Source organism: Bubalus bubalis, chromosome 24 (assembly GCF_019923935.1).
Source record: "Bubalus bubalis isolate 160015118507 breed Murrah chromosome 24, NDDB_SH_1, whole genome shotgun sequence".
NCBI lineage: Eukaryota > Metazoa > Chordata > Mammalia > Artiodactyla > Bovidae > Bubalus > Bubalus bubalis.
Window position 1 is genome coordinate 16545673 of NC_059180.1, and position 25091 is coordinate 16570763.

General features: G+C 43.7%; 1 protein-coding gene across 5 annotated transcripts in view; it reads left to right on the plus strand.

The window, feature by feature from the left end:
- The first annotated feature begins 760 nt into the window (after window positions 1–760).
- Window positions 761–25091, plus strand: part of XPO6 (exportin 6) — a 106872-nt gene continuing 82541 nt past the window's right edge. For 3 of the 5 annotated variants that reach the window (XM_044935986.2, XM_044935987.2, XM_044935988.2), the window contains exon 1: window positions 761–1376. In XM_044935986.2, coding sequence (XP_044791921.2) covers window positions 1374–1376 — 3 coding nt within the window. In that variant the 5' untranslated portion in view covers window positions 761–1373. The remainder of the gene's footprint in view (window positions 1377–25091) is intronic. The other 2 variants (XM_006070557.4, XM_006070558.4) reach the window with 1 other exon arrangement.

Sequence of the window (25091 nt, forward strand, 5' to 3'; positions counted from 1 at the left end):
TGCTGGGCATTGTTTCTTGCTTCTATTTCTTCAAGTCAGTACTTTGACAAGTAAAGTGGGTTGGAGGATAGAAACAGGAACCGGAACCTACCACATCTTTGCCTTGTTAGAATCTCTGCAGTTGCTGTTCCTTAACTTTGATCACGCTGGCGGCTATTGACTTTATCCTCAGGCTTGTTTACATTTCCATTCCTCCCTTCCATGTTTTACCTGGGGCCCCTGTGTGTTCGTTCGTTCATAACACTCACAACACTTCTCGTTTCTTACAATTAATTTATTCACTTGCTTGCTACTTGCTGCTTATCTGCCTCCTTGAGTGCAGGGACTACAGCGATCTTGTTTACTGTACTAGTCCTGGCATCCACAGCTGAGCCTGGTCCACAGCAGCTAAAATGTCTGTGGCCTGAATGGATGTAAATTCCACAAGGGAAGAGGCTGCGTGCCACCGACTTCTAGCCGGGTGCTGGGCAAATAGAAGGTGCTCCTTGAAGATGGGTGGAATGAATGAGCTCAGGAAATGAAAGAGAAACCGCCCCTTTACCAAGATGGCAGGACTAGTTCCCTTTACCAACATGGCCGCTTGCCCGCGTGGACCGGCGGAGGGCGGCGGGCGTGGGGCGGGGCCGGGAGGGGGCGGGGCCAGAGGGAGCCGTCAGGTGCGGCCCCGCCCCGCGCCCCCCAGCCCCCGCCCGCTCGATTCCGGATTGGTCCGGTTCCAGCGCCGCAGCCCGGCGGCCGCGCCGTGGGGCCGCGCCGAGCGCTCGCCACTTCCGGCGCGTTGGGGCTGTTGGTCGGGGGCGGCCGCGCAGCGCGAGCAGGCAGCTCCGGGGCGGGCGCGCGCAGGGATGCTCCGGGGGGCGGCGGCGGCAGCGGCTGTGTGGGCTGAGGCGGCAAGGATAGCGTGGGCTCCCGGGCCTTTCCCCTGAGTCGGCCGCTCGGACTGCGCCGCCCAGGCCCTTTCAGCCTCCGCCCCTTCAGCCTCCGGGCCGGGCCCACCGCCGCTTCTGAACGCGGGGGCCGGGGAGACCCTGCCTGGGCCCGGAGCCTCCCCTCGGGGGTCGGGCCCGGGCGGGGGGCCCCGAGCCGCTGCCCTCCTCGTCAGCCCTCCGAGCCCCATTTCCTGCTTTTTTCAGTTTCTTTGGGGAGGGGCGGGTGGGTCTGGATGAATTGTTTCGGGGGTCCCTGATGAGGCGGGCCGGGGGGCCGCGCTCTTTTTAGAGGGTCCCCGCGAGGTTCGGGGGTGGGGAAGCGGTTGTCTTTGCATGGGCGGGGGACTTCCCGAGCCTGCCGGGACCATGACCTGAACTGTGCAAGCCGGACGTGTCCGAAGCCCGAGAGCCAGCTCACCTGAGCCGCCCCCTCCCCCGGCCAGCATGGTAAGTGGGGTCGGAGCCCCTTCCTTCCCGGGTGCCAAGTCTGAGCGGTGGGAGCGGGCCCGGGACTGCTGAGCCATCGCTTCTCCCTGGGGCGGGGAGAGGCGCGTGTCGAGTCCGGCAGTGACACATGCGTGCAGGGTTTGCAGCCGGGCTCTGAGCTCCCATCCCCCCTCAAACCCCCCCTCCACCCCGCCTCCCGCCCCAGGGATGGTTCAGGACTGGGAGGGACCTGGACGCAGACACAACCCTTGAATCTGTTGTTTGCCTCTCGTACATTGTAGCTCATCACGACAGTTGCTAACAATTCTGTGCTAAGTGATTGACATGTGTTATTTAATTAGTATACCAGCCTTGTGTTCTGAAGTAGGGAGACTGAGGCACAGAGCAACTAAATATCCAGCTCAGGGTCACTCTTTAAGTGACAGTGGCAAGGTTTGAACCTAGTTTGATTTCAGAGCTCCTAATAGAACACACTTGACAGAGCTGGAGTGGATCTTGTTTTAGCCGGCTCAGTCGTGTCCGACTTTTTGCGACTCCATGGACTGCAGCCGGTTAGGTTCCTCTATCCATGAGATTCTCCAGGCAAGAATACTGGAGTGGGTTGCCATCTTGGTATAAGCTTATATACAGGGCAGCTGAGAGGGTTTGTGGTTTGCAAAGGTCACTTACCTAGATCATTGCAAAGTCAGGAACTGTACCCTGCCTGTCTGTCTACTACATGCTCTGACCTTTGCCCTGGAGTGCCTGGAGATCGCTTCATCTTTCCAGATCTGGTTCAGAAGCCACCTCTTCTGAGGATAACATTCCATATTTTCCAGACCCAAAGGCACTCTCAGTACTTCCTGAGATTTGTGCACATCTGTTTTTTAGCATTTGTCTTGTTGGAGTGATTATTTCTGAGCCGTAGTCGTCCATTGTGGTGGACTCAGTTCCCTCAAAGGTGAAATTGTCAGAATTTTTATCTTCTCTGGCTCTTGGTACATAGTAGGCCCATGGAAGATGCTTGATCGTCAAGTCTGTGTTTGAGCACCTCCAGTTATAGGTTGCCCATTTTATCTTTGTCACGTTAGGGGTTTAGTAGAGAAAAGGAGGCCATGACATCATCTGTGACAATAGTTCTTTAGGCCAGCGTGGTTTTCTGAACGTTGGAGTGTCCTGTAGGTGATGTGTTAGGTCTGGGGCAGAGAGAGGAGACCTAAGCTGTAGCCCTTGTCTTTATGGTGCTTATAACCAGTCAGATAAAATGTACCATTAATGCCAGGCAGCACTGTATAGTGTTGCCTGTACCATGCGTAGGTAGGATGGATAGTGGCAGATCAGTTAAGCTTTTTGAGTCCCAATGTCCTCATCTGTAGAATGTGGAGACAGGAATTCTCTAATGAACAAAGGTATGAGGTGTAACACTGAGTGAATGATGATAGTAGTATTCAGTGGTCCTTCATTGATTCTTTCAATGAATTAAAAAAAAATGGTGGTAAAATATAGGTAACATGAATTTACCATTTTAACCATTTTTTTTTTCCCCTTTATCTTATATGCACAGGTTTAGTTGCTCTGTAGCATGTGGGGTCTTCCCGGACCAGGGATGGAACCAGTGTCTCCTGCATTGGCAGGTGGATTCTTTGCCACTGAGCCACCAGGGAAGCCCCATTTTAACCATCCTTAAGGGTACAGTTCAGTCACATTAAGTACACTCATATTGTGTCCATCCCCAGAATTATTTTCATCTTGTAAAACTGAAACTAGACCCATTAAACAGAAATTCCCAGTCCCTTCTTCTCTGTCCCCTAGTGACCATGCTTCTACTTGTCTCTCTGAATTTAACTACTGTATAAGCCTGCATATAAATGGAGTCGTACGGTTTTTGTTTTTCTGTGACAGGCTTATTTCACTTAGCATAATGTCTGCAAGGTTCATCTGTGTTGTAGCATCTGTCAGGATTTCCTTCCTTTTTATGACTGAATAATATTCCATTGTGTGTGCCGCCCACATTTTGTTTATCCGTTCATCTCTTGATGGACACTTGGGTGTCTTCCACCTTTTGGCTATTGTGAAAAATGCTGTTATGAACATGGGTGTACACATCTTTTAATGAATTTAAGTAGCCATTGTATGCGAGGCTCTAGCAAATGTCAGATAAACAAGACAGACAGGTACCTTCTCTCAGGTAGCTGACAACATTGCTTTAGAACATTTGGGCAGAATTTTACTGTTTATCGACTTAGCTGGCCAAGCACCCTTGTATTCAGGTTTCATTTTAATTGGCAGTCAGGACAGCGTTATGAAAATAACCACCTTTGAGCAATTAATTGTAAAGTAGTTGACTTCATGATCACCATTTACAATTTTTTTCTGAGATAACTTTTGAGTCAAGTTTTTTGAAACCTTCCCCTCACTTATTTTAGCACACAGTGGGTGACCACAGCGGATGTAAGGCCAATAGGACTGTCAAATGGTGTCTTCTTTGCAGCACTGACCCCAGGGGTTTGTCTCCTTAGGTGTCCCAGGTTCAGGGGTGTGGCTGGGGCAGGCCTTGCCCCCGGCTGCAAGGAAGCTGTTGCCTGGTTTGTGTCTCATTTGAGGGGAGGGATCACAGTTCTTTATTTGTTCCAGAAACTCTTTTTCCATTTCGTACTGACTTAACATTTTTGCTTTGAAGAGCCTTGAAAGAGTTGGCAAATAAGTTGGGGCCTTTGTAATACCTTCTTTTTAAAATTTCAGTTCCCTAATAAGATGAAAATGGTGTAATATGATAGAACTACCATTGATTAAGTATCTACACTAAGCTACCTGTGTTTCATTTATTTGTTTCCTTTCAGTCATTCAGTATCAGTTATGTACACCAGCCCTGCTAGGTTGGTTACCATATTGCCATTACTACTAGAGGAGGAGGTGAGTACACCTGGTGTAGGATACCTGTTTAACAAGAGGTGGAGCTGGCATTTGGTCCCAGGCTGCCCTTCTCCAAAGTCTCTGCTCCTTGAGGTACAGATGCTGCCTCACATGGAAGATGGTTGGGAATGTCGTCCAACCATATTTTATTTGGTTCTGAGATAGTGATGTGGGCAAGGGACCATAAGAATTTCCTTTAAAGTCTCCCTTTAGGAAGACGAGTTTTGACCTGCAAATTTAGAATTAGTGAAAGATTTGTAGGTTCAGCAAGGAATACCTAGAACAGTGAGATTGTAACTACCTTTGATGAAATCATTTTGGGTTGAATTCTCATGAGTTCTCAAGTGATGTAACATCTCAGAGGTTCCCACCACTTCTCTGAAAAGTTCTTACTTAATGTCAGATTTGCTTATTATGGAAATTTTGTGCAAAATTGAACCCTTGCTTAAATTAGTGGGTTTTTTTTTTTAGTTGCCTGGAAGATTGCTTTGGTTACTAAGCCTTCTCAGTTTTGAATGTCCTCTTCTGTGAACAGTCCCTGTAATGGAGGGAAAATCAGACCTTAAATTTGGCTCCTCACTTGGTGTGCCTTCCATTAGTTCAGCAACTGTATTGCATTGTGCACTGCAGGACTGGAAGCATGAAGAAGCTGTGGTGGTGGAGGGAGATCACAGGGCAAGGTTCAGCGGTACTCAGGTTCTCTGTGGCAGTCATGGCACAGAGGTTTTCTGGGAGACAGGTGAACTATCCAGGAAAGACTTGAACAGCTTTTGAAAAAATGAGGCGATGGTATGGTTCAAATGATAAAATGACCTGCTAAACAGATCCCCAAAACACTATTAACGTGGTGTCGAGAAGTTATTCTGTACAACAGGCCAGAGCTTTGTAGTGCCTCAGTTTATTCATCTGTTTATTGACTTCCTGCATCAAACTTAAAATCCTAGGACCTGTGGATACATTATCATCATGAAAGAGTCTCTGTGAAAGAAAGTGAAAGTCGCTCAGTCATGTCCAACTCTTTGTGACCCCATGGACTGCAGCCTGCCAGGCTTCTCTGGAGGTCCATGGAATTCTCCAGGCCAGAATACTGGAGTGGGTAGCCATTCCCTTCTCCAGGGGATCTTCCCAACCCAGGGATTGAACCCAGGTCTTCCACATTGCAGGTGGATTCTTTCCCGTCTGAGCCAGTAGGGAAGCCTAGAATACTAGAGTAGCCATTCCCTTTCCCAGTGATCTTCTGACCCGGGGATCAAACCCAGGTCTCCTGCATTGCAGGCAGATACTTAACTATCTGAGCCTTTCAAACAATGCCAGGAGGCAGAGACTATTTTTATTTCCCATTTTATAGATGAGGACATTCAAGGCCCAGAATGGTTAGGCAGCTTCTCAAGCTCACACTACAACCAATTGATAGAATTGGCATTCAGAGCCTGGCAGTCTGGTTCAAGAGTCAGTGCTCTCAACTGCTACACTTTTACTCCAGGAAGGGTTATATTGCCCCTGACCTCTGGGAGTCAGTTTAGTGAGGAAATGGGACATATATTCTGGTAATTATGAGAGGCTGTGTGATAAGGTTTAGCATAGTAGAAGAATAGGGCTTCCCTGGTGGCTCAGATGGTAGAGAATCTGCCTGTAATGCAGGAGACCCGGGTTCGATCGCTGGGTAGGTAAGATGCCCTGGAGAAGGGAATGGCAACCCACTCCAGTATTCTTGCCTACAGTCCATGGGGTTGCAAAGAGTTGGACATGACTGATTGACTAACACATAGTAGAAGAATTCATTGGTAGCACACCTGAGGGAGGTTAGTGGGGCAGAGTGGCCAGGGAAGAGTTCCCAGGAGAAATATTTGAGTCGTGAGGAAGAGTTGGACAAGGGAAAAAAGAGCCCTCTAATTGAAAATTTGCAGACAGTTACAAAGATTAGGTATAGGTCAGTAAAAATAATAGAAAATAGGGGTGGAAGTGAAGGAAGGAATTAACATTTGTTGAGTGCTCAGGACTTTGTAGGGCTCAGTAGTTGTGGTGCATGGGCTTAGTAGGGGCTCTGTGTGCCGGTATGGATACAGTACACAACATGCTGCCCATATGGACACAGTACACAAACATGCTATTTTTTCTCATCGTGAATACCTTTACTGCTACCTTCCTGGCCAGCTGCTGCTCCATTTCCTTGTTCCTCTGCGGCAGAACTCCAGGAAAGAGTGGTCTTTAATTCCTCACCTTCCTTCCATTCTCTCTTAAGCTCGCTTGTCGAGGTCCCGCCCCACAGTTGTTGAACATAGAGGTTAGTCCTCATCTTACTCAGTCTGTCAGTAGCATTGGACACGCTGAATACTCCTTTCTCTGTTAAGTCTTTCTTCACCTGGCCTCCAGGACGCTAAAATGTGCTTTTGGTTCCCCCATCTTACTGGATATTTCTTCCTCATCCCACGATCTTTGAACAGGTGGAGTGCTCTAAGCCTCGGGTCCAGTGAGCTCCCAGGCTGGATCTGTCTCCCCAGCTGCCTTTCTCACATACACAGCTGCATACTTGACATGCAAGCTTGTTTGTCAGGCATGGCAAATGTAACCTGTCTAAAACTCCACTCCCGATCTTTGCCTTAATTCCTTTCCACCCACAGGGCTTCTCTGTCTCAGTTGGGGGTAGCTCCATCCGTTTAATTGCTTGTGCCAAAAGCTTGGAGTCATCCTTGACCTTTATTTCTCTTCTGTCCCACATCTGGTCTGTATCAGGAAGGCTGATTGTTTTCTGCCTTTGAAATGTAGCCAGGATTTTCACTTCTTGTTCCCTCTACTGCTGTCTCTCTAATTTAGGCCTTGAGCATCTCTTGCCTGCATTATTGCAGTTGTCTCTTAACTGTTCTCTTAGCTTCTGACCTTGTGCCTTTATAGACTGTATTAACACAGTAGCCTCAGTGGTCCTTTGAAAAATCGAAGGCACCTGATATCTTTGTTCTGTTTCCTTGGCTCCTCAGCTCACTTAGAGGGAAGGCCATGGTGCGCCTCCGTGGCCTGCTGTGCCCTCCATATTCTGACTGTGATTACTTTCTGAACCCCTCTCCTGCTCTTCCCTGCTTGGCTCATTCTGTTCAGCCGCCCTGGCCTCCTTGCTGTCCTTGAGAAGCTCCAGATGTGTGCCTGCCCCCATCTGTTGTCTCTCCTTGGGCTGTTCTTTCCCCTAGACAGCTACAGGAGCAGTGTGAACTTCCTCAAGCCTTCTCAGGAGTAATCTTCCCAGTGAGGCCGGTCCTTACTGAAAACTGGGATCCCATCTCAGAATTCTCATCCCACTTCTTTTTGTAGCATATACACTTTTAAACATTTTACAAACTTAATGTTATTTTGAGGTCTGTTTTTGTTACCTCTTTCTGCCAAAATACTAACTTCCTATAGCTTTGCTCTGTTCACTGATGTACCCTAGGAGTACAGAACAGTTCCTCCTGTAGTGGTGGTGGTGGTTTATTTGCCAAGTTGTGTCCGACTCGGTGACGCTATGGACTGTAGCCTGCCAGGCTCTTCTGTCCATGGGATTCTCCAGGCAAGAATACTGAAGAAGGGTGCCATTTCCTTCTCCAGGGGCTCTTCCTGACCCAGGAATCAAATTTGGGTCTCCTGCATTGCAGACAGATTCTTTACCGACTGAGCTACGAGGGAAATCCTAGACAGTTATGTTGTAGTTAGGAATGCGGTGGCAGTCTTGTATGTTCAAGGTTTTTAGAGAAGGAGAGTGAATAGAACTTGCAGAGAGGGGGCACTTCAGAAGAGAAGGGTGTAACTGAACGTGTAGTGTTAAGATAGCGTCTCTAATAGAGTAGTTTGGCAGTGGTGGAGATTTTTGTGAAGAAGCAGTTAGAAAGCTTATAAAAACAGTTAAAAGCTGGGTAATGGAGGGCCTCCAGCCCTATCATAGGGAGTTTGGCTTTGTTTTTTGGTTAATTTTTTCCTTGAAGAAACATTGATTCATCTGCTGTGTGTAGGTTAGATTGGTGTAGGAAACCAGATAGAACACCTGTGTGGATATGACAAAGGCTTGTCTTTGGATTTGGAGTAAGGAGTGGAGAGGAAGACTTGACCAAGAGAGTCATCACTTATAATGGACGGACTTCAGATGCAAGGAACGAAGAAAAGGGAGGAGCTCAAGCTGATTTTGGAAGCCTCTAAACTGGTGATTGGGAATGGTGGGAAATTTTAATTAATTGGTGATTGGATTTGGTAGGGATGAAAGAGATGACAGGTGAACTGATAGGAAGATGACAGAAGATAGGCCATGTGCTGATAAAAGAAGGGATTTGGCTCTGTCTGTAGATACAGAGTCACTGCTGTGTCGAGGTGGAGGTAATTGTCTTTGGACAGGACAAGGACTGTGACAAATGTAGGTGGTTGGGTTGCCCACGGAAGTGTCCTGTGCAGTTACAAGGGAGGTGTAACTGCACAGGCTGGGGTGAAGAGGGATGGAATTCTTGAATGTGTAGCTGTTACTTATTGCTGCTTTTTCCTCCTCCCTTTTTGTCTCCACTGGTGGTTTGTTCTGCAACCCGTTGCAGACTGATTTGTCGTCACTACTTTTCAAGACCACCAGCGACCACTGTGTGCTGAATCCAGTACACAGTCATCCCTTGGCATCCATGGGGGTTGGTTCCCGGAGCCCCTGAGTATACGTAAATCCACAGATTCTCAGTTGGTGTAGTACAGTGAATACATAAATAGCCTCTTTTCAGTCCTTATGCCCTCTTTTGGCTGTTGGCAACCACTGGTCCCTTCCGGCCTCCCACCCGCCCTTCCCCACCCCCTGCCCCAAAACACTTTTTCTTGGTTCCCTTGTCTTCCATGATATAACTCTTGTTTCAGTCTCCCTTGATCTTCTTTCTTATGATTTCAGCTGTGAGCTGTGAACCAGTGAGAACTCAGTCACATTCTCTTGCCTTGGATTTCCATTGGAGTGCCCTGTAGACATCAAATTAAATGTGTCTTAACGAAACCCATCGTCTTCCATTTAGGTTAGCACCTCCTCCCCTATACCCTAACTCTCTTAATGATCTTGTTCACCAGACACTCCAGTGATAAAGCTGAGTCATCTTTAAATTTCTCTTTGCCTTCAGTCCCCCACTTACGGACCTGTTGATTCTGTAGCTAACTTATGTCTGACCTCACCCTTACCCTCCATTCCCTCTGCCTTGGTGAGGCTACTGTCATCTCTTGCTTTCGGAGTTGGTGTCTTCACAGCTTCCAGATTCTTCCTCCACCAATCCATCTTCTTTCCATGTTCCTGCCAGAGCTACCTCACGGACCTCAGATGTGGTCATGTCACTTGACCCCAAAGTGTTCTGAGCGGAGGGTCCCCAGTGTTGTCAAAGACCAAGTTTTTATCACGACAGAGTAGTGGAAAGCACATGGGCCCTGGATTTTCACAATTTCTCTTACTTTTAGTCCTCTCAGTAAGGATGAAGATGATTATTAAATGCTTATAGTCGTTTGTTCGGAATATCTTTTAAAGACTTCTCAAATTATGTCTTGTTCTATAGCCTCTGCAAGCCAGTTGTCATTCCCAGAACACCGAGTACACTTTGATACATCTCTGCCTTTGTTCAGTGCTATTCCCTCTGCTTGAACATCCTTTTCTTCTGTTTGAGACCTTACCTACCATGACCATGACCCCCTTGAGGCTTTCCAGCCGCTAGTTTAACATTTATCATCTTTGATTATAGTTTTTTTTTTTACTTCTGTTATTTTGATTTATTTGCTTTTATTATATAAGAATTACAAGACTATTCTTGTAGTAAGTGTCAGATAATTCAGAAGTTTGAAGAGCAAAATGGGAACTTCCTCCATCCTTTCCCTGGCTTTCTCTCCTTTCCTTCCCCTCTAAGCCTGGGGGTGGGGAGGATTGATTCCTTCTCTTTATGGTCCCATAGCAGAATGAGTCTCACTCTTTACATTTCCAGTGCCCAGTAAGCATTTAGCAGATATTTAGGTAATTGAAGAAGTCAGGTGTGATGGGCCTTCCCTGGCGGTCCAGTGATTAGGACTCTGCTTTTGCTGCTGCAGGCTCGGGTTCAACCCCTGGCTGGGGAGCTGAGATCCCACAAGCTGTGTGATGGAGCCACTCCCCCCACAAAACAAAAGAAAAAAAAGAGGTGTAAAAACAGCAAATCCCAGAAGGTCAGTGTAGGCCCTTGAGGTTAGTAGTTGATAGTAGCAGCATTCAAAGAGCGTAGTAAGATTGAAGTAGAATATGAGTATAATTTTTCCAAAAGCCATGCAGCCAGCAAGCTCAGGTAATTTTTTGGGCAGGTAGAGGTGAGGAGCAGGTGAGCAAAAGGAGTTGTCAGAACAAATGCTGTGTAGGTGGTACACTTCCTGGGAGGCCCCTGAAACTGATTGCTCCTGGGAGAACTGCTGGGGGACGAGTGGGAGTGGGGGTGGCATGAGGTGAGGGCTGTGGATAGTGGCTGAGGAAACCCACAAGGCAGAGAGAAATGAAGGAGGTGAGAGAGGCTGATGGGAAGGGAAGGAAGCTGGGGGTTAGAGGGAGAAAAAGGTCTGTTTGTTTCACAATTACACTCCGTGCTAGCTTTGTTTAGGGCCCTCGTGTACTCAGACAGTACCTCATTTTGTCTCTTCCAGGTGTCCTGCAAGGTAAGTATGATTGTTTGTTCCCATTTTACAGTTGAGGAAGATGAGGACCCTGAGGCTCAGGGAGGGTAATGTAAGTACGCAGCTTGTCCAGAGTTACATGGCAAGTTGATAGAGGTGGCATGTAGACCCCAAATTCTAAGTGCACAGCCTGTGTTCTTTCTGTAGCACTAGGGTTCTTCTTAAGCCTGTGCACATTTACATAGGCATATTTACTTGAAATGTGGCCCAAGTGGGTATATTGTCCCAGGAAAAACATGTCTGACTCTTTGCGACCCCATGGACTATAGTCCACCAGGCTCCTCTGTCCATGGGATTTTCCAGGCAATAGTACTGGAGTGGATTGCCGTTTCCTTCTCCAGGGGATCTTCCGACCCAGGGATCGAACCTGGGTCTTCTGCATCGTAAACAGACGCTTTGCCGTCTGAGCCACCAGGGAAGTACATATAGTGATAATAACCTTAAAACTTGTATAATTTACCTCTTATAATAGAAAGGGCAATATGGTAAAAGTTTGCTGATAACAAATGAGAGAAAAGATATTTCTGCTTATTCTCTGATGTGACAGAATAGAGAACATGTGACTCCTGAGGGTGATGTGGTAGCTGGAGCACGTTACAGAGCAACATACAGGAAGATGCTTTGACTTCTTTACGTGTTTCAGTTCAGTTAATCCAATTAGGCGTAGCATATGCAGTAGTTCACTTAGAGCAGTCTGCTGCTCTTTTATATGAAGGTTATCATGAAAAAAGATCTTTGGTCTCAGACTCCCTGGAAAGGTAAAGGTATTTTATGAGTTAAATGCAGTTGAGGTAGAGGGGAATCATTGGTTTTTCTTTCTCTGCCTTGTGAGGATATGCAGGCAAGAATACTGGTGTGGGTTGCCATGCCCTCCTCCAAGGGATCTTCCCGATTCAGGGATCAAACCTGTGTTTCTTATGTCTCTTGCATTGGCAGGTGGCTTCTTTACCAGCAGCCCCACCACCTGGGAAGCCCTCATTGGTTTTTAAATTGGCTAATAATCAGACTTGGGATAAATTTTTTTTTTTTAGAGTAACAACTGGGTAATTTTTATAAAAATTATGTATGCTCATTCAAAATCAAGCAGTATCAAAAGGTATAAAGAACATGGCAAAAAAAGAAATCCTTTAAATCCTCATACCCTGAACTATGATTAATAGTCCATATATCTTTGTTTCTATCTATTTGTCTATAAGATAAGGAAAATAGATGCCTAAAATAAGTACTTTCATTAAAAAAGTGATCATGCTGATTTTTGGGGTCATACTTGTTTTAAAATAAAAATCATTTTACTATCATTTGCATTTAAAAAAGTACATTTTTTGCAATGTGTATATACTCTCAGGAAGTTGCAAAATGAGTACAAGGCTTTCCATTGTACCCTTCACCCAGATTCCCCCAATGGTGACATTTTACATAGCTGTGTGCAATATCAAAACCAGGAAATTGACATTAGTACATGTCAATTATTGACTAGACTATAGACTTATTTCCCTTTTCACCGTTTGTAAACCTGCATTTACGTGTATGTGTGTGGTTCTGTGCAATTTATTCCATGTATTGATTCATGTAACTACAACAGTCAAGGTACAGAGCTGTTCATCACCACTGAAGGTCTGACTCATTCCTAATACTTTTTTCCCCCTAATACCCTTTGTAGCATTCCTCCTGTCTCCTGGCAACCAGTATACTATCTGTTCTCCATCTCTGTAGTTTTGTCATTTTGAGAGTTGTGTGAATGTAATCTGCAGGCTGTAACCTTTTGGTATTGATTTTTTTTTTTCCCCTCTGAGCACAGTCCTCTTGAGGTCTCTCCATTTCATTTCAGTTTAATAGCAGAAAAAGAAACAAATGAAACTGAAAAATGATGTTAATTTCAAACATATCTTTGCTTCAATAATTATTCGCTCTTGATAAATTTCAGTAGGTTAAGGAAAAAAGGTTAAGGAAGTGGAAAACATTTCTATGTAATGGAAACCATTACAAAGATGGCATTATTTTTTAATATATTCCATGTTTCAGTTCTAGGCAGCATCAGTGAACTTCATAATAGGAAAAATAAGAAGATGTGTAGTCTTTCCACTTTTCCCTCTTTACTCTTGTTATTTTACTTTGTCAGTGTCTTTAGAGCATTTATAGTCTGTTCTATAACCATAACGCCCTCAGTGTTTAGTCTTAGTTTTATATTTTAAAGAATCCAAATGTCCCCCTACTAGTTCTTTTAACTATGGTCTTTCCATGTCTGAAATTTTTGATTCATTTCCCTGTAAGCTAGAGTTTATTGTCACTCTTAAGAAATAGTGCCTTATTTGGTGATTTAAGAATGTCTCTGCCTTTATATGTGAAGGACATCTTGGCTGGGTATAAAATTCTTGGAATGCACTCTTGCCCTTAGATCTTGTAGACATTGTTCCACCATCTGGGATTGAGTGTTTTCTTGAACCTTTTAATCTATTTAACATTGATGAGCTGATATATAATGTGTGTATACATATATAATATAATTTTTTTTCCAAAAGAGTTTATGGTTGCTCTGTTCCCTGAATTACTCATTTTGAAAGTGTCTGTTGTTTTTATCCATAAATGACAGCTTGGCTGGGTATAATATTCATGGGTCATACTTTTTTTTTTTTTTAAGAATTCTTTGGCTATTTCTCCATTGTTTCCTACCATTGAAGGTTCAGTTCAGTCCAGTTCAGTCGCTAAGTCGTGTCTGACTCTGAGACCCCATGGATTGCAGCATGCCACGCCTCCCTGTCCATCACCAACTCCTGGAGTTTACTCAAAACTCACGGCTATTGAGTCAGTGATGCCATCCAACCATCTCATCCTCTGTTGTCCCCTTCTCTTCCTGCCTTCAATCTTTCCCAGCATCAGGGTGTTTTCAAATGAGTCAGCTCTTTGCATCAGGTGGCCAAAGTATTGGAGTTTCAGCTTTAACAGCAGTCCTTCCAATGAATATTCAGGACTGAATTCCCTTTAGGTTGGACTGGTTTGATCTCCTTGCAGTCCAAGGGACTCTCAAGAGTCTTCTTCAACACTACAGTTCAAAACCATCAGTTCTTCAGTGCTCAGCTTTCTTTATAGTCCAGCTCTTACATGCATACATGGAAAGACCATAGCCTTGACTAGACAGATCTTTGTTGGCAAAGGAATGTCTCTGCTTTTTAATGTGCTGTCTAGGTTGGTCATAACTTTTGTTCCAAGGATTAAGTGTCTTTATTTCATGGCTGCAGTCACCATCTGCAGTGATTTTAGAGCCCCAAATAATAAAGTCAGCCATTGTTTCTACTGTTTCCCCATCTGTTTGCCATGAAGTGATGGGGCCGGATGCCATGATCTTAGTTTTCTGAATGTTGAGCTTTAAGCCAACTTTTTCACTCTCCTCTTTCACTTTCATCACGAGGCTCTTTAGTTCTTCACTTTCTGCCATAAGGGTGGTGTCATCTGTATATCTGAGGTTATTGATATTGCTCCTGGCAATCTTGATTCCAGCTTGTGCTTCATCCAGCCCAGCGTTTCTCATGAGTACTCGGCATATAAGTTCAATAAGCAGGGTGACAATATACAGCCTTGACGTACTCCTTTTCCTATTTGGAACCAGTCTGTTGTTCCATGTCCGGTTCTAACTGTTGCTTCCTGACCTGTGTACAGATTTCTCAAGAGGCAGGTCAGGTGGTCTGGTATTTCCATCTCTTTCAGAATTTCTCACAGTTTATTGTGATCCACGCAGTCAAAGGCTTTGGCATTTGCCACTGAAGGTTGTTGTGTGGGAAAGCCTTGTTATCCCAATTCATGTAATATCCCTCTCCCTTTACCTCAGTGAGAGAGAACTTGCCTTTTTTGCATGGTTGCTGGAAGAAATCTGTATTACTAAAGTTCAGTAACTCAGTTAGGTTATCTCTAGTGTGGATCATTGTTTATGATTTTCCCTGGGAACATGGTATGCCTACCTTCATGTTTATACCTACTTTCCTAATGTTGGATACTTTAGATTTCTAGTGTGTTTTGCATCAGAACTACAGTAAACACATTAAATGTATCTTTATCCATTTTGTGAGATTGTTGGATAAGTTTCTAGAAGTGAAATTGTGGGGCAAACAGTACATTTAAAAATTCTGGTATTTAGTGCTTTTTCTACAAAATGATTATATCAGTTTATATTATCACTAGTGGAATTCTGTAAATCCCACCACCAGTAATCCCACCAGTAAAACTTTTTAATGTGAAAGATGAAAATGACACTTTTGGAATTTGGTTATGAGTGAAGTGGAACATCTTTGGATGTTTTATTTCCAGGTGTTTTTTTCCCTATGTCAGCTGACCATTCCTGACCTCTATACATTTTTCTGTTGGGTTAGCCAACAATCATTTGAAAAGTGTAATTTGGCTGACTAGTTTCAGAATGTTGATAAAATTAGGTTTGGAATAGCCTGCACATTTGGTTGATTAATCTCATGCCACTAATTTTAGTTAGATTAAGAACATTATAATTTCTTGTATTCTGATATTGTAGACTTGAATAAAATGATTGTCTTGGGATAGGACTGTATAATCTGGTAGTTTTGGTAATTTTCTGAACCATCATACATTTACCTTTTGTCTGATGATCTGTGTAGTTAAGTTGTGTATTCCTCCCCACTTGGTTTCAGGTTTATTTGTTATAACATAATGTAAGAACAGGTTTAATTGCAGGAAAGTGGGTCCATTGCCAGAAAGTTGCAGAATTCACCCTGGTGAATGATTTTTCTGATAATCGTTTGTTGCTGGTCCTGTTAGTTTGGTGTATTAATTTAGAATGTCAAAGGATATATGAAGTAACTTCATGGGAGAGTTTATCAGTCATGCTTAGGGCTTCTCTGATTTTCTACTGAAATTCCTCTAATGGCAGAGAGCCTACACTTGCTTAAGAGAAGGCCCTGTCCTGGGGCTTTAGGTCAAAGCAGCTCTCTCTCTTCAAACCTGAAATTTCTTGCAAATCTTGAACTGTATGTTAAATCTTTATTGTTTAGAGGTGAATAATATTGTTTAGAAGTCAATATATATTTTTCTTTCTTCCTCTCTCCCTCTCCTTTTTTCTTCCCTTTCATCCTTCCATTTTTACAAAGATCCAGGCACATATATATATATATATATATTTTTTTTTTTTAAGTCTTTATTGAACTTGTTACAATATTGCTTCTGTTTTATGTTTTGTTTTTTTTTTTGGCCACAAGGCATGTGGGTTCTTAGCTCCCCAACCAGGGATCCAACCTGTGCCTCCTGTACTGGAAGCTAGGAGTCTTAACCACTGGGCTGCCAGGAAAGTCCCAGACACATACGTTCTCTTTGAGGAGCACTCTGTCCACCGTCACATTTTTCTGTTGGGGTTGACGGATCATGTCTCCAGAGTTCTGTGGATAGACATACTTATCTGAGGAGTGCTGAAAAATCATATCATGGGGTATGTGTGAAGGAGACTTCTTATGAAGGAAAAAAACTTGAAGACTTGAAAAGACCTCAGAAATATAAACCATCCCTCTTTACACCTTAAGAGTGAACAGATTGAAAGAGAACCATTGGCATCTCAGTAGATTCTTGACATGTAATACTTGTGTTTTTGGTTATTTGTCAGTAACTTTCAAAGCCTTTGGTAAGTCATTTGTTATTTTAGAGCAGTGTGACTTGCAGTGCCTTCAGGTGTCTGGAACAAGTCTCTTGGCTGGCATATAAGTGGGCCTGTCTGATCGCCTAGCTCAGTACAGTCTGGGGGTTCTTTACTCTTCAGGGTTGTGATTTGAGAGTTATGAAAATCTTTATTACATTATGAAAAGTAATCCCCCAAAGAAATCCAACTGGTAGAACTAAAGATGCAAATGAAACGATCTGAGGAAGTTAAAGTTCTTAGTTAGCATAGAGGAGTTATGGACAAATTAGAGTACAGTGTTAAAATTCGGTGTCTTGGATCCACCACACTCTAGTTGTGGAAAGAAAGGAAAGCAATTCGTAATACTAGGTGAATGCTGGGCCTTGGCAAACATTGCTGATTGGAGAAAGTTGAAAGGACAGTTAACTTGTGATGTTACTCTGTTCACCAGGATGTGTGTAATTTGTAATTCTTTACTGAAATGCAAAGTCAGGAGTGGGAGGAAGCACTGTTGGTGAATTTGGGGGCTCACTTGCAACAGAGTTCCAAAATAATTGCAAATCAGCTGACCTGCAGCTATTGAATGTAAACATGGGAAAGGGTGACTAGAAGGTGTGTGCATGTGCGTGTGCGTGCGTGTGTGTGTGTGTGTGTGTAAACATGGGAAAGGGTGACTAGAAGGGGTGTGCATGTGCGTGCGTGTGTGTGTGTGTGTGTGTGTAAACATGGGAAAGGGTGACTAGAAGGTGTGTGCGTGTGTGCGTGTGTAAACATGGGAAAGGGTGACTAGAAGGGGGTGTGTGTGTGTGTGTGTGTGTGCGCACGCGCTCAGTCGCTCTTTGCGACCCTTTAGACTGTAGTCCACCAGCCTCCTCTGTTCATGGAATTTTCCAGGCAAGAATGCTGGAGTGGTTTGCCATTTCCTTCTCCAGGGGATCTTCCAGACCCAGGGATTGAACCTGTGTCTCTTGCGTCTCCTGCATGACTGGCAGGTGGATTCTTTACCACTGAGCCACTTGGGAAGCCCTGACTAGAAGTCAGAAGTTTTTAACTTTTGGAAGATGAGATGTGCACGGCAGCAAGTGATTACAGTGCTGGGGAAAAGTACAGAAATAGGCAGCGATGATGGAGTCTCCTAAGGCAGCTACTCTTGGAAAGGCTTTATTTAATTACTGAGGAAAGGAGCTTTATTATTGTCTAGGAGATTATTCCTCTATACTCTGCATCCTGTTTTTAGATAAATAAATTTAATTATTATTATTAGTATTAGTATTTTTTTTTGGCCATGTCATGTGGCATGGGGCATCTTAGTTCCCCAGCCAAAGACTGAACCTGTGTCCCTTGCAGTGGAAGCACTAAGTCTTAACCATTGGACTGCCAAGAAGTCCCTAATTTTTATTTTTTATTGACGTGTAGTTGATTTATAATGTGTTAGCTTCAGGTGTACAGCAAAGTAATTCAGCTGTATATATATGTATAATATATATGTTAATATAAATTATATATATATTTTCAGATTCTGTTCCATTGTAGGTTATTACAAGATACTGAATATAGTCTCCTGTGCTATACAGTAGGCCCTTGTTTATTTTATATGTAGTAGTGTGTATCTGTTAATCCCAAATTTATCCTTCCCCCCTTTCCATAAGTTTGTGTTCTATGTCTGTGAGTCTGTTTTATAAATAAACTTATTTGTACAGTTTTTAGCTTCTTCATAAGTGATATCACGGTGTTTGTCTTTCTCTGGCTTGTTTTATGTAGTCTGATAGTCTCTGGGCCCATCCACGGTGCTGCAGATGGCATTTTTTGTTCTTTTTGATGGCTGCATTGGTGACTGTGGTGTGTCACTGGGCATTTGTGCTGCTTCCGTGTCTTGGTTATTTTAAGCAGTGTGCTGCTTTGAACATTGGGGTGCATATATCTTTTCTAATTAGGGGCTTTTTCTGTTTTTGGGTATATGCCCCAGCATGGGGTTGCTGGGCCATATGACAGTTCTGTTTTCAGTGTTCTTAAGGAACCTCCGTACTGTTCTCGATAGTGGCTGCACCAGTTTATGCTTCCCACCATAAGTGTAGGAGGGCTTCCTTTCTCCACATCCTCTCCGGCATTTATTAAATTTAGACTTTTTGATGATGGCCCTTCTGACCAGAGTGAGGTGGTACTGCATTGTTGTTTTGATTTGCATTTAGAGAAAAAACAAATTAAGTGATCTATCATGGATTTATGTATTCAGTTTAAGCATCTGGTTTTGAGATATTTTAGACTTGCAGAGGAGTTGCAAAAATAGTACAGGGAGTCTCTGTATACTCTTTTTTCATAGGAATTTATTAAAGACAAAAACAGAGGCACAATAGCCCAGTCTCCAAGATTTGTGGCCAGTAGTTTAGCTCAGTTTCTGCACCTACTTGCTTCTAGTACTGTTTGGCAGCTAAAGTTGGTACTAATGTGATCACAAAGTCTTCTCCACCATTTTTTGTTTGTTTTTGCTTATTTTTTCCTGATTGTAAAAGGTATTTTGAACTCTGTAGACTATTTGATAAGTATAAAATAGGCAAGAAATTACCACCATCTGATTCAGTCTCTAATAACATTTTTCTTTCCTTCCAGTGTGTTTTTCTATTTACTTGTAAAATACGGTTGAGATCACACCGTAAATCTACTTTTTTCTTCTGCCTTTTCCACTTAATATAGTATAAGTAGTTTTCCCAGTCATTAAATACTTCATAAGTATTTACAATGGCTCTATAATATCACATTGCATGAATTCTTCGATAGTTAGATTGTTCCATTTTTCGCCATTGTAAATAATATGTGATTAATGTTTTTGCTAAAAGCTTTTTCTGTGTTTCAGAAAATTGCCTTAGAATAGATTCCCAGAAGGGCCCAAAGGGTATGAAGGTTTTTTTTTCTTTTTTTTTAAATAAATCTTTTATTTTAAAGGTATGTCATTAGCCTTTTCCCAGAAAGCTTATACCAGTTTATTCTCCCAAAAGAATTTCTATAGAAAAATACTCACCAGCATTGTGTAGCCTTCAGAAAAATTGTGGTAGAATTAGTAGATTTAAAAAATGGCTTTTCATTGTTCCTCAGTTCTTTTTTTTTCTTTGGTAGGAAAAGTTTTTACCAAGTTAGATTTTCTTTTTGTTTGTTTATAGAAGACATCCCTTATGGTTACTTTACTTACTATTTATCCTTTACTGACATCTATTAGAAGTGGTGCCTTAAGCATTTTTTCTCGTTGTCTTAAGTAGATTTTTATTATTATTTTTAATTGTGGTAAAGTACACATAACAGAAGGGCTTCCCCAGCAGCTCAGCAGTGAAGAATCTGCTTATAATGCGGGAGCTGCAGGAGACGTGGATTTGATCGCTGGGTCGGGAAGATCTCCTGAAGTAGGGCATGGCAACCCACTCCAGTATTCTTGCCTGGAGAATCCCCATGGACAGAGGAGCCTGGTGGGCTACAGTCCATAGGGTCGCAATGAGTTGGACACGACTGAAGTGACTTAGCATGGTACATATACATATACATGGTACATATACATGGTACATATAACAGAAAGTTGACCATTTTGAAGTGTACAGTTTATTGATATTGAAAGTACATTCACCATGTTATGAAACTACCACCACTCTCTAGTTCTAGAGCTTTCTGACTCTCCATTGGAAACCCTGTACCCAGGAATAGTCACTCCCCATTTCTCCCTCTTCCTAGCCCCTGACAACCACAGAGCTGCTTTCTGTCTCTATAGGTGTGCTTATTCTGATGTCTCATATATATGGAATCACATTCAACTTAAAAAAGAGTCACAACCTAAAAGTTGAGAGTTATGTTTTATTTGGTGAAAACTTTTAGGACTTAAGCCTGGGAGAGAACATCTCAATAGTCTTGAGAGAACTGCTCCAAAGAGGTGAGGGGAGGAGTCAGGTTATATAGAAGTCTTAACAACAAAGGGCAGGTAGTCTGAACATCAAAGGATTACTGTTAATTAAAGAAAACCAATGGACATGAATTTGAGCAAACTCTGGAAGATAGTGAAGGACAGGGATGGACAGGGAAGCCCGGTGTGCTGCAGTCCATGGGATTGCAAAGAGTCAGACATGACTTAGCGACTGAATAGCAAAGAAAATCTGATATCCCAAGTTAAGAAATTTAGCGATTTTTTTTTTTTTTTCCTATGTATGGGAAGATGCAGGAGTCTGGGCTCACTGAAATCATTCCTTTCAAATGCATGTCAACTATCCTGGAGCCAGTATCCTGTGTTTTCACATGCTGACCTCTGTTGAGCTCACCAGAGGGAGTGGCTGCAGTCTGATGACGGTTAGATCACAGGTGCCCCTCTCCTTCCTGAGCGCCCTGAAGGGCTGCAATTGCTGATGACTGTGACACCCTTGTTTACTGATATGGCAGGAAATACTCCAGTTCTCACAATATTTATGGCCTCTCAATATCTTTTAAAGCAGAAAAAAAGATGAATTAGATTAAGTAAAATTCAAATTGAATCTATGTATTAATATTAGAGTTTGAAAATTGACAGTCCATCTGTTAAACGGTCTTAATTCAGCATATTTAGTTGGTCAAGGTTTCCCATCCCTAGTTTGTGATTGTTGGTGGTGACAGAGGGCGACAGGCCTTGCGGGCAGGAGGGAACCTAAAATAAGGACAAAGATAGAAAGAGTATGGTGCTTGGAGAGTGAAAGCCAATGAAATGAAAGCACATTCCGTGGCTGGGAATATACAGGAAGCCCTTCTCAAAGTTAACCTCTACAGCAACATGATTTGAAGAACTTTAGATAAGGTGCCTCCCTCTGTGTCATCAAAAAAAAAAGAGCAACAAAATAGCCTAAAAATGAATAAGTTTGTGATAGTATCTAATACACAAGAACTCAGGAAATGGGTGAATTTTTGCTTAGAAGTAAGATTGGTATTGGGGACAGCAAAGACAGACAGAGGGGCCGGGGCATCTGTTTTTCGTGTTTGAGCTCTTCGCTGGAAGTCCTGGGAAGTGGGGGAAGTTTTGTGTGTTTGGTTTCTCATTTTTCACATAGAAGTTTTTCCAAGGGCCTTCAGAGTTTGATCAGATACTCACTGAGATGGAATGCTCGATGTAGATGGAGGATTGTATTTATGGAACCATATATAGCTTCTGTGGTAAATTCTTCTGTGTGCAAGTCAGTGTCTAGTTTTCATTAGTCAACACGTTAATCACTTTCTCAGAGTGGGTGGGGTCAGCGTGAATCAGCAAAGCCAGTGGTCAGCACTTGGGTTAGAGATACCTCAGTCCCCCAGGTAGGCAGTGACTTCATTTTATTTCAGCATTGCTTATGATTAAGCAGGTAAGGACACATTTTTGCAGCAAGTATTCAGAAAGGAGTGCATTCAGTGTTTAGTGATTTTAATACATTCCTAGATATCTGAAGACTAGTATAACCTTTTGTTTAACAATATGGGTTTGGGGCCTGAGTTTGAATCCTGGCTCTTCCACTTAACCTCTTCCCATATGACCTGGGACAAGTTACTTAATCCTTCTGGGCTTCTGTTTCCTGTCTCTGCAGTGGGATTGTTACGAGGATTAAAGGAGTTGATCCCAGTTCATTAGGACACTCTGGGGAAGTGATTAACTTGTTGACTAATGAAAACAAGATACTGACTTGCCCACAGAAGAATTTACCACAGAAGCTATATATGATTCCATAAATACACCAAGCACCAAGTTAGGACAGGGCTTCCCTGGTGGCTCAGTGGGTAAAGAAACTGCCTGCCGTGTAGGAGACCCAGGTTCGATCCCTGGGTTGGGAAGATCTCCTGGAGAAGGGCATGGTAGCCCACTCCGGCATTCTTGCCTGGAGAATCCCATGGACAGAGGAGCCTGGTGGGCTGTAGTCCGTGGGATGGAGAGTCGGACACGACTGAGCAACGGACACATGCAGGAGAGTGCCTGGTGTGTACCAGGTGCTGTAAGTGTTAGCTTTCCAAGTTATCGCCATTGGGTAACTAGTCTACAGCTCGCTTAATATAAGAGAATTAAAGTAACTCCTGTGACAGGTGTTTATTAAGTGCCTGCTGTGTGCTTAGGTAGACCCTGGGAATAGAGATGAATTGGAAATAGTCTCTGCCTCTGCACTCCAGGCCACTGGAGGGACCTGGCAGGAAATTTCTTTTTTCTCTTGTTTTCTCTCTCTCTCTTTTTAAACAAGTGAACAAGGTACAAAATTTATATGATGCAATAGAGTGTACAGAGAAAAGTCAGCCTCTTTCTGTTCCCCTGCCCCCAGTACTCCATTCTCTTCTTTAGAAGCATCCACCATTGCCAGTGTAAACGAGAGAGAGAGAGAGAGAGAGAGAGAGAGAGAGAGAGAGAGAGAGAGTGTGTGTGTGTGTGTGTGTGTGTGTGTGTACGTGTGTGTGTGTGTATTTTTCTGTTAGCCACTCTACCTCTACTAATGGCTACCATACTGCACTTACTGGTATATTGTTTCACAGTTGCGTAGTATTCCATGATGTGGATGTACCTTATTTAACTAATCTTGCTTTGATGGAAATTTAGGTTGTTCCCAATCTTTTGTTTTATAAAGTGTTGACCTGAAGATCTTCTACACATAAACTTTGGGTGGGTGGGGGGAACTGCTAAAACTATACTTGCTGGATGAAGCTGTCTGTGCATTTAAATTTTTGTAGATGTTGCTAAATCGTCTTCCGTTGTGGTGGTACTGGTTTTCAGTCTCGCCAGCATTGTATGCAAGTCAAAGAGGTCATTTCAGTCCACCGTCTTCTGTGTAATGTTACTGCTAAGTCACTTCAGTCGTGTCCGGCTCTGTGCGACCCCATAGACGGCAGCCCACCAGGCTCCCCCGTCCCTGGGAGTCTCCAGGCAAGAACACTGGAGTGGGTTGCCATTTGCTTCTCCAATGCGTGAAAGTGAAAAGTGAAAGTGAAGTCGCTCAGTCGTGTCTGACTCTTCGAGACCCCATGGACGGCAGCCTACCAGGCTCCTCCGCCCATGGGATTTTCCAGGCAAGAGTAGTGGAGTGGGGTGCCATTGTGTGATGTTAGGAAGCACACAAACAATGACTGGCCCAGCCGGGGGAACTTCAGTAGGTTTCACGGAGGTGGTGCCGTTTTTCAAGGAGTCTTGAAAAATGCATAGACAGGAGTTCTCTAGGTGGAGAAGGTGGGAATGGCGTCTGAGAAGACGTGGAGGTGTTGCGTGGAGAAAATGGGTCTAGCTGGGGCCCAGGATGGGTGAGGAAACTGGAAGAGGGAATGTGGGCCTGGTGAGGGCCAAGGGGCGGGTCAAGGCCAGGTGACGGGGTGGCTGGGTCACCCGTGATGGTCAGATGGCAAAGACCCTGGGTGGTGGTGAGAGGCTTCCAGTTGAAGGATATTTAGAGAATTTGTAAACCAGTCTTTAGCAACCATTTGTTACCTGAAGAAAACTTGGCATACTTGGTGGAACCTGAATCAAAGCTGGAAGGGCTTTAATGCTAGGAATTTTAGTGTGGTGGTTTCTTGGAGAGGTCCTGAATGCTGGATAGGTGTTTCAGTTCTCCTGTTCATCCCTGTTAATTCAGCAGTTTCTGATTGAGTCTGTATTATGTATTGGGATTCTGTGTAATATTATTTCCTTAAAAAACCAAAAGCAAACTGAACAGCTTTTGCTGCTGCAATCGTGGATTTGGTTCCAACCCATGTTGTCCCAAACACAAACAGAAGCCTGGAAGGTGATGGCACCATTCTTTTAGTCTTTGTTTGTAGCCCTGGTGAAGATGGCGGCATTCTTGGAATTTTTTTGAGCATTCAGGTGACCCTTATTTGGAATTTTTGTTTCTTTGGTGTCTTACTTTTTTTAAAGGTTACTGACTCATCAATGAAAAAAATAGTGAAATAGTTTTGCTCCTTTATGGTTAAGGGTGACAGTGGATTTGTATGTTATGTCATTGACTTCTCATAACTGCCTGGTGTGGGGGGAGACTGTTGTAAATCCATTTTGCAAGTGAAGTACCTGAGGCTGAGAGAGATGAAGTCATTTGTCCAAGGTCATGCACCAAGTAAGTGGTGAAGTTAGAGGTCAGACACAATTCACTTTTAAGGTGTTCCCAGGATCGGTAGGATCCAGTAACGGTGGAAGGGCGCACACAGGTGCAGTGGTGTGGAATTTCTGTCCCTTGGCTTTGGGCTGTTGCCCATAGTGAGGAGCAAAGCCTAGAGGTGGGAATCAAAAGCAGCACTTTCTCTTTCCCTCTTCCTCTCCTTACCCCAGTTGAGAACCGTGAAAAGGGCCATAATGTACTCCTCTTTCCAGCTAGTTGTTCCTGTTATGTGGGGATTGGAGGCTGGTGGAAAGCTGTTGAGTCATCCTTGCCTTACCCAGGGATATGAACAAGGCCAGGGTTCCTGGCAGGTCAGACAATTGGACAGGAGCTAAGTATCCATTTCCTTTCTCCTATGTACCTCCCACCTCCACTTCCCCTACTCCCCCCACCCCCCGAAAAAAAAACACCCCTGGAACTGCCACTGTTCTGCCTTTGTAACCCAGTGAATCT